This window comes from Pagrus major, chromosome 1 (assembly GCF_040436345.1).
Source record: "Pagrus major chromosome 1, Pma_NU_1.0".
Taxonomy (NCBI): domain Eukaryota; kingdom Metazoa; phylum Chordata; class Actinopteri; order Spariformes; family Sparidae; genus Pagrus; species Pagrus major.
This window is the reverse complement of record NC_133215.1, coordinates 32,274,970-32,284,782: the sequence shown is the minus strand read 5'-3', so window position 1 is coordinate 32,284,782 and position 9,813 is coordinate 32,274,970. Positions and strand designations below refer to the sequence as shown.

General features: G+C 39.8%; 2 protein-coding genes across 2 annotated transcripts; both read right to left on the bottom strand.

The window, feature by feature from the left end:
* Positions 1–905: 905 nt before the first annotated feature.
* On the bottom strand, positions 906–3,763 carry psmb3 (proteasome 20S subunit beta 3). The gene is made up of 6 exons (XM_073464128.1): positions 3,670–3,763; positions 2,386–2,570; positions 2,013–2,120; positions 1,705–1,882; positions 1,151–1,245; positions 906–1,060 (listed from the first exon to the last, which is right to left on the bottom strand). Exons 1-6 carry the CDS (start codon positions 3,670–3,672, stop codon positions 1,012–1,014), a joined length of 618 nt encoding a protein of 205 aa, XP_073320229.1. The 5' UTR covers positions 3,673–3,763; the 3' UTR covers positions 906–1,011.
* A 765-nt stretch (positions 3,764–4,528) lies between these two features.
* On the bottom strand, positions 4,529–9,072 carry cwc25 (CWC25 spliceosome associated protein homolog). The gene is made up of 9 exons (XM_073478859.1): positions 8,930–9,072; positions 8,176–8,348; positions 7,848–8,084; positions 7,685–7,754; positions 7,272–7,420; positions 6,190–6,262; positions 5,842–6,047; positions 5,135–5,302; positions 4,529–4,975 (listed from the first exon to the last, which is right to left on the bottom strand). The coding sequence occupies exons 1-9, from the start codon at positions 8,945–8,947 to the stop codon at positions 4,864–4,866; spliced, it is 1,206 nt and encodes a 401-aa protein (XP_073334960.1). The 5' UTR covers positions 8,948–9,072; the 3' UTR covers positions 4,529–4,863.
* Positions 9,073–9,813: the final 741 nt, after the last annotated feature.

Below are 9,813 nucleotides of genomic sequence, written 5' to 3'. Positions count from 1 at the left end.
ATAGAAATATCCAATCTTGGCTTGTTTGCTTATATAGGTCATATAGAGGCACCAGTATTAAATCAACACTTTTAAACTAATTTACGTTTGTTGTTCGTTCAAGCAACAGTTAAAAGGTTATTACAGCACTTTACATTAGAGGCCCAGTCCCAATGTTCCCCTTAAGGCCTTAAGCCCTGAATCTTCACAGACTTAGCTGACAACAACTCGTAAGTGTTTAAGTGAGAGACTGCAAGGGCATCATGACATTAATAGGACTGGGTTTCAGGGGGAAAGGTTCCATAACGTTTCAAAAGGGTTTAACTGTATTGTTGTTTAAGTAGAGAAACTGTCAGATCTTAGAAAGTGATTTAGAATTTTTATTTTATTTTTTTACTATAGTGAATGAATCAGATATTGAATAGTGCCAGCATTGTAGCATCCCTGGTCACCCATGGTATCCTTGTGTATAATGTTGCAACGCTACGTGCTGTGGGTATTTCCCTTAGGCGACGTCTAAAGAAATAGACATGCAGAAAGTGGCCATAGAGGACTCCAAATGTCTGCAAAAAGCCATTATGCACTTGACGATTTGGTTGTTTTAAAAAGCAAAATAAAGATGGAAACAAAAAAAATAGTCAGAACACCTGATCCTATCCACTGTTTTGAGGGTTCAATGTTTCAGGATTTTGCAATGTGTCAGTCTGCTGCTACTTTCAGTGTGAAAGGCTTGCTGCTCCTCATGCAAAATGTTTTGATCAGCCAACCCTGCTGGTGTCACTGCATTTTTCTCCCCGCATTTTAATTTGTATGACATACTGATTTGGTGCAGAACCTGTGGATTAGGTTCACACAACGTGTTACAAAGAGATCTGAAAAGTGATGCCAATGTAGCACAAGTTCCTCCAACAATACCATCAGTCAAGTTCATTGTTTAAGCGTTCATTTATTGCAATATCAATAAGAAAAAAAGGGAAAGTACAAGTATCGTTTACTATCTGTATACAAAATGTAAGGGGAGAAACAGCAGCTCTAGTCCATCCTGGCCTTCAGGGTTCGTGTGGTGATCTTGTCTTTCTCACTGCCAGAGAAAAAAGCAGGTTGTCAATCACTGTGATCCTGTTATTCAACCCAACATGTGCATACTGCACTTTCTTATCAGTGTACTTACATGACATGTACGACGACTCCCATACCAGACACTGCATCTCTGTCAACTGCATTCAGCATCGCTTGGGAGATGGTCTCGAACAGGTCCTCTGGTTCCTGCCCGATCACAGATGAAAGGTCATGAATTATTTAATATAGAAAACCTGTCAGGGTCAGAATAACTGACACCTCGGCAGACCTCACATCTGTCTCAAACACCTAGCTACTATGACATCCAAAGAAACAAAGTGGGAGATTTTATTTCTCCAAAGTTTAACACGGTGTTGAACTTGCAGATCTTATTCTGATCATGTAAATCTCTGCCCTTAAGTTAGTTCTACCCATTTTCCCACATTTGGGAGTTAATAGTAACTTAATTTACTCTACTTGTACAAAACTGTACATAGAAGGTTCCTCATTATCATGTAGGATTCTCCAGACATACTTCATATTAAAGAAATCAGTGGAATACTAATTTGCTTGTAAGTAAACTGGTGGTAACTGTCATTTAGTGGTTTACATTTTTGTTGCAAATTACAGGCGCAAGAACGACTTCAAACTTCAAACACTACTTACCATGTCTGGCTCCCACAAAGATTCACACATGCCGTACATCTGCTCTGAACAGGTGCCGCTCACGACAAAGTCTTCGGTCACCATGGGGCAGCCAATCAAATCCAAGGAGCAGATGAATGGCTCAAAGGTTTTGGGATCTAACCCGGCAATCACAGGCTCGATGTAGTATGGCCCAAACCTAATGAGAGGATCACATATCCACCACATCTTTACCTTCAATGGAAATATTTGTGCCTACAGTGTCGTCTGTCTGTAGATTTTGAGTCATTCATGCTAAAATGCATCTAAATTAACTTCAGTTCACTCACCTCCTTTCATACAACAGGTTGGACACCATGCTCATGAAAGTCTTGGGCTTGATCTGGCGACCCTCCTTCAGCTCATACAGGTTCAGTCTGAATTTAAGCCTCTGGGATCTACACACAAGGCAGAGACCAGTCAACACCAGTGTTTTTATTCTGTGTCTTTTATCATAATGTCATGTTAATCATAACATTTTAGATTTGATAATACATTTCACAAACAAATTCACAGAGAAGTCAAATGTAACTTATTACTAGTACACAGTTTCCCCAAAATAGTTTGCGATAGTGATGAATAAAAACCTGTTATCATTCCCTGGTGAAAGAACTGCTTTTCCAATTTGAGACAGAGAAAGACATGGAGGTCAAACACACTCACACTGTCTGGACATCAGTCGCCAGTCCAGCCAGCCCAATGTACAGCCTCTCTCCCATGGGGAAGACCTTCTGGAAGTCTGTGGTGACCATCTGAGCCTGAATGCCAAATCTACGGTCTGCTGCTACCGCCACACAGTTCTTCCCCCGCATGGCCATGACGGCCCCTCCATTATAAGACATAATAGACTGGATGAAGAAGAAGAGAGATAGCATAAGGTCAATCAGAGATGACAGACTTATGAGATATAATTATTAGTCAACGGACAGAAAATGTATATTATATATAATTGTTAGTTCTAGCCTTGATATGAAGCATGAAGTGGAATAACTACACAACCCTCAAAACACAAAATAAGATCCTCAACCACAGGACTGTGCTGCATGTAAAAATACACTCAGTCTGTGCATAACATATAAATTATATGCAATAGATGCTTGTCCTGAACATAGAATATTACGAGTGACATTAATATTTATTATATCATTAGTTTGAAGGAAGAAAGCATGTTTCCATTTAATTAACCAGGGTCGTTTCTAACGCAGATGTATAAATATTGAGAACTGATTTAAAATAACTTAAATGTGAGCTAACAGAAGCAATAACATTAGAATAAATGATTAGTAATGACATATAAAAATGTGCTAAAATGTCATATATTTCTTAATGCAATGATATTTAGGTAAAAACATTGTAACTGAGCTGTCAACATTGTAACGTTAGCGTGACTTAGCTGGTTGTCGGCTGCTAACAGTAACGTTAGCTTTACATTCTCCAATTGCTAAATGTTGACGCTTCAGCTATCTAAGCTGACAATGTCTGACCGACTTTGACCACATCAGCTGATGTTAGCCCAAACTGAACTACAGCAGTTTAAATAAACCCAGCTATAACAACAACATGTCATGAAAGTGAATTCAGGAAAGGAACCCATTTTGTACAAAATGCAGCGTTAGCTCATGTGCAGCTAGCATGAGTATGCTAAGTATTTAACTTTACCGGCTATCGCCGGCTTCTATTGTAATATATAGTGTTCTGTATCGTTAGCTGAGACAACACTTAAAATATTAAGTTTTAGAAGGAAGATATGTGGATAACGTGTAAAAGTAGGTTTTGAATCCGCTTCCAGAGAGTATTAGCTAACTTGAGTGAGTTAGCTAGAGATGTCTAAGAGCTAACTTACAACATTAGCTTAGCCAAGCTTTTGTCACCGTTACCCTGTTTTAAATTTTAAATCACTAAACCCTACAAATCATTCGCATAGGATCTAACGTATAATGATCTTACCATGGTGGCGGTGTTGTGGTATATTCCTAGCTGCTTTAACTCGCGAACTAGCTACCTAGCTATGATGAATGACTGATAGTTTCCCAGAGTGACTACACGATTTAGCGACACAGAGATCAGAGTAGCATGAATTCTACTACGACATCACTTGCTGCAAAGGTGATTGGCTGGATGAACGGCACTCGCTGGAAAGCGCTACTGCCATTGGATAACATGGGCAGTGGTGACTAGTGTATGCATAGTTTGTTAGAGGCGTGTTAAAGTGAAATCAAAAGCGGGAGGTTTCTCTCAAATTTGCTTCTAAAACTGGATTGTCCGTCTCACATTCAGGTCTGGGTACCTAAGCGTGTACAACCAACGCTTTATCGGTTCATGTCACAGTATTTTTTTCTAACTGGATAGTATTGAATAGCAAGCAGAGGTTTAAAGACCTTGACAGCACTCAAACTGTTGACCAAAGGCTAAAAGAACCTGCTCAGTTAGCACACATGAATAGCTGAGCAACCAGCTGTCTGTACCGGCTCAGATGCAGCAGCTAACTTAATCAAAATTCTGACCCATAAATATCCTGTCCATACATTGCCTCAAGTCATTAGCACTACACTGGTGGATGGGGTTTTAAGTCCTGCTTCTCAGTAAACTGCTGATAAAACAGCTCATGTGCTCAACATCGACAGGTGAGCTCTGTCCCATCAGTCTCAACACAGCTCACTGTTTTAGTGTGGGTATTGATAACTGGGGTGTTGATGTGATTATTTACCAGTTCATGACTGGAGGTGAGATGTATGTAGCATTACCTGAATAACTTAGTATCCCCTGTGACAACATAGGTTATTTTAAAAAGAAAAAACAAATGAAGGACTTCTGGAAATATGTTTTTATTCCAGTTGGTACTGACATGTGTACACTATTTAACAAACACAGTATATTACAAAAGCTTCTGGAGATAAAAGCATGTGCTATCATAGTGTAAAACAAAAACTATACACTGTACAAAGTTCAGATCACATGAGCTGTAAAGGGGCACTGATGACTCATGACAGACTCCCACCACACCATCCAGCCTTAATGCATGAATACATACACACCTGCCTCAGTACATTAAAGAGACAGATAAAGGAGAGGTTGGCATACTCTCAGCAAGCCTTTTCATTCAGTTCATCATCGTCTATCAGTATGATAAATGTGTTGTCTTCATCTCTTCATGAAGTTGTCCAGGGAGGCTGGTGTCCTCTGAATGGAGTGGATATTCCTCTTCACTCTGTCCTCTAAAGAAGAGCTGGACGCACTCTCCAGCTTCATGTTACTACAAGAGGAAAACAATACATTACATTAACGATGCAAGAAAGGTTCAAAATGAAAACTCAACAAAAAGACATGTGTGCATTAAAAACAGAAAAGGAGATGTGTCCATAAACGTTATGTGCTCTGATCATCTCTGTGGCCATGTTGTTCAGACACTTACTGAATGAAGCCAGCGTGGCGGTCGTGTTTGACATTTTGTTCCCGCTGCTTTTCCTGCTCGTCTTGCCTCTTGTATCTCTTCACGTTATTCTCCCTGTCCTCCTCCCTCTGCTTGGCCTGGTCCATCATCTCCCGCCTCTTTCGTTCCAGCTCTTCTGCAGATAACTTCCTACATCAGACAGAAAAGTCCATTCAGTGTGGGAGGTGATTGAGACAATGCTCTGAAAGACGATTTAAAAAACATTTCTGATTACCATCACCCAAGTATCATAGTCAGAGTAATTACATTTTTTGTTCCATCCTTAAGGGTTACTTTTGACATGTTTACAGCTTTATTAAACAAGGATTCTGTACCGGTGTACAGCAACCTAACTGTTTAATGGCAAATATTCACACATTTTAAATCTACTTGCACAAACAGCAGTGAAATCAATGGCTCAAAGCAGTTATTTACTGCAAAGTATGATAGAGACGACAGAGAAAAAGATATATCATGGCAGCATCATGACAGGAGAGTTTAAGACTGAATATTGAAGGAATGGGTCCACCTGTCATAAGAACAGAATTGAAAGCTGAATGGCATATTTCTATAAGCAAGTAAGTAATGTGTCTCAAACAAAGAAGTATCTATATTAGAATACTCTCAGTATTTGGACTGTAGCCATCATTTACAAGCACTCCATTTTCTTGAGCCCTGTGAACTCTTACTTGGACGTGTGGTGCCTGTTTCTGTTGTAACGCTCTTTCTGTGGGCTGCCAGCTCTAGCCTCGACCTTCCTGTCGACTCTGTGTGAGGAAGAAGAGTAGGAAGAACTTTCCTTATTGTTCCTGCGAGGCGATCGTGAGCGGCTCCTTTCGCGGCGTCCTGAGTAATTGGAGGAAGATGAGGACTGGGGATGCCTGCCAGCGGGAAGCTGAGAGGGAAGACATAACCGTTAGGACTCATAAGGGTTCTGGTCCAGTGAAAGATTAGTAATTGAAACTGTAGAATAGATCATATGTATGTATGAGCATAAGAACAGTGGTATGATAAAATATCACTTAGCCGTTACTGACCAGGAGGCCATAGCCCGGAAGATGATGGGAATGAGACTTGTTGTCTGCTGACGATTCATCTCTGGAATGTGACCTAAAAATAGATCAGAGACGGTCATTTAAACAGTTTACTTAATTGTACTAATTGATTATTATCCTCTTTATGCAGTGATAGGGTAAATCCTATTATAGATAACATGGCACTTTTGTACTACTAGTGTAGTGCCCGCTTAAGTGCCTGTCTGGAACGGGCTGCCTGACCTCCAGTAGTGCTGCTCTCAGCTTTCTCAATATCAGCGACCTGCAGTGCCGGAGAGCCCCCGCAGTGAGGCGTTTGCATGCGCCACCAGTTTTCTTTTCTGTTCTTTAAACCTTATTAATAACACAGCAATATTACAACACACCATCAGTTTCAGGCAGTTACTTGAGGGGGTCCCAAAACAGGAGCCACACCTTAGTTATTAATATAATTAATCATTATTTTTTCACTCCTGCTTCTATGTTAAATTACATTTAATTGACTGAATGTAGGCCACTTAAATACATTTGATTTTTAAAAAAAAATCAATATCCATGCAATGCTCCCGGAGAAATTAACGAAAATGTTGAAAAACACAACAAATTAACACACAAACATGAGAGAAAACCTAACCTCCTTGTTGGAGGTAATAACAATAAGTTAACCACCGAGTAGGGTTATAAAAATGTTAACATGAAAACTCAAATTAGCTCATGCCTCATTAGGTATAACCAACGCCACTGAACGACAGGGTTAACCCTAAACCTCTCTTGCCATGGCTCTGGGCATAATGTAGTCACTGACTGTTCACTCGTGAAAGCAGAGCAAAGTTTCTCTTTTTTTTTTTCAAGACTCATTCGAAGTAGTTCACACCCCACAATTCCTTGGGTCCTCAGGAATGCACCCAAGTGTGAAGTCAATTAGATGAACGGTTGTTGAGAAAATTGAAGAACAAACAGACAGACAGACAGACAGACAGAGAGCACTTCCATTTTAGTTCTGCGTCATGTGCTTTGCTGTGTGAGCACACCAAAACCACTAGTATGCATCTTCAGATTATTGCTTCAACAATCTCTTTACATACCTGTGTTTTTTCTCTTCTTCCTCGCCTGAGCTTGAGCTTGAACTCCTCCTCTTATGCTTCTTCTCCTTTCTCCTCTCTTTGTCTCCTTTCTTCTTTTTATCCTTCTTCTTCTTCTTCTTCTTGTCTTTCTTGTCAAGATTCTGGCGCAGCTGTGAGAGAACCAAACGATGTTTCACCATAAGTACAAATAAAAATACTTTTCGAGCAAAACTGGATTTGTATTGTGTTAATAAATCAACACCGAAAGATCTTAAGAGGGGCAGTACATGTGAATTTCAGACACGAGTAAACTGTTGTTTTTTTATAGTAAATAATCAAAATCTGTAAAAGGTTTGTCAAAAGTAAAAACATCTTAAAAAGGTGGACAAACTCAATCCATTAAAAGTGAATACATCAAACAGACAGTAATCTACCATTTCTTTAATTTTCTTCATCTTCACTGGATTAGTCAAGACTTCCCTCTTCTTTTCTTCCTCACGTTTCCTTCAATAAAACATACAAACCATTAGTCAAATGCCATGAAACTTTTTGCATCTTTTCAGAAGAAATTACAAGAGCAAAGGGGGAATCACTAACCTGATTTCAAACAAGGGGTCTTCCCTGATCTTGGCAGCCAGGTCAAGGTTGGAGGCAGGAGTGGTGGGGTTGAAGATGGACCCAGGCAGAAGGCCAGTCTCCGCGGACGGGCCACTTTCAGGCTCCTCGTATTGGTCGGTGATCTGCTTGTCGATGGGACGTCCCAGAAGATACTCATCTCTGGACACCTGTCCAGCAGGGCCCTGGTACATCCAGTCCAGGCGGTCATCCCTCTTTCTGTAATCATAAAAAAAAGATACAAGGTGACTTAGACAATTCTATTTAATCTTATCCCACAAAACGACTTTCAGAATATCAGAGTACTGACTTAATGGCACCAGTTTCCTCTGCAAATCTTGTCATCTCCTCTCGGGTTCGCTCGTCTTTCAGTTCTTTCTGGAGCTCCTCAATCTTTTTGCGTTCAGCCTCATGTTTCTGTTCAGCTTTCCAAACACGCTCAATGTTTTTCATAGTCTGGGGATGCCAGCTCTTTTTCAAGTTCTGGCAGAAGACAAGGTAGAAAACATGAAGTTATTTTCTGTAACAACTAGCAGGTACTACTACTACGACTAGGTTAAGGATACAGTTTTGATTTGAAGTGATTTAGCAGTGATAGAATCTCAACCAAAACTACTCATGTGGACAGGAATATACAAATCTAACATCCAAAGAAATGATGTTCAAATCCCGTAGATCTAAGAGAACTCCACAACATCATCCGGTACATCAGGCAACGAAATTGTTTATTCATTGTTAAGAAATGTCTCTCACATTTAGTAACGTTACTCGGTGAGTTACTTAAGCTAACGCAAACTAACGTTAACTTAGCCATCACGTTACCAACATAAACGATAAAACATAATAATAAAGCCCAAAGTTAAAGTGATTATTGATGCGCTGAACTGTGAGTTGTAACATTTATAGGTATTGGGTTAGACCTCATTTTGAAACAGTCGTATAGACTTCATTAAAGAAACGTACAACTTTAAACAGCCATATTCTGAATGGAGTTTGGTCAGAACCGTCTTTGAACATCATAGAAAGAGCCTCTTGCTAATGAAATAACGTTAGGTGATACTTACCAGGTCGCCGCCCCCCATCTTGAAAAATGTGTCGTTTCAGTTCAACAAAAATAAAAAATAGACAAATGTGTCCTTGAAAATATAAAAAGTGTCGAAAGTTGCTATGAAGCTAGCTAGAAAATGGAGCCACCGAGGCTGCCGTGTGATGTATTTTATGTACTTCCTGTTTTGTAGAATTCAGTTTCCGGTTCCAGCTCATGGTGCCTTCAAGCGCCCATGGTGATGGTAAGCTCCTGACATTACAGAGTGCCGCCGAGAGTAAGTCAACAATGAAACTCGTCATGACTTTCAACTGGCTTTGGTCGTAATCATGAATAAAATGATCGTTATGTCACGTGTGCGTGTTTTGGTTGCTTTTAATTAGTTTCACAATATGTTTCATATAATTAACCACGTGTGTTTGTTTAGACCACTCAGAATTTGACTACAGGCATCCTGACCATGAACGCAACGCACTGTAAAAGCCTACCAGTGTTTTCCAACCTTTTGGGCTTGTGACCCCTAAAAACGAAGTTTAATTTAAAAAAAAAAAAACGTATTATGGCCTTGATGTGGCAATCACTTATTAATAATTTAACCACAGGGTTGTTTGTCATTTGTAGTTTCATTTGAATTTTCACAGGCCAAATAACAAATAAAAATTCAGTCATTATCTACTCACCCCCATGCCAATGGAAAGTAAGGTAAAGTTTTGTAGTCCACAAATCATTTCCGGAGCATTACAGTTTAACAGCCGTATAGCATGTTCTTTGTTCAACTGAAGTAGATGGGGATTTGAAAAGACATCAGTCTATTTGCACCCTTGACGCACATCCTAGCTTGTGCACCCACTTCAGACAGAGTGTGTGCTAAAGCTTTTAGCTAAGCAGCGACAGTGAAGAGTT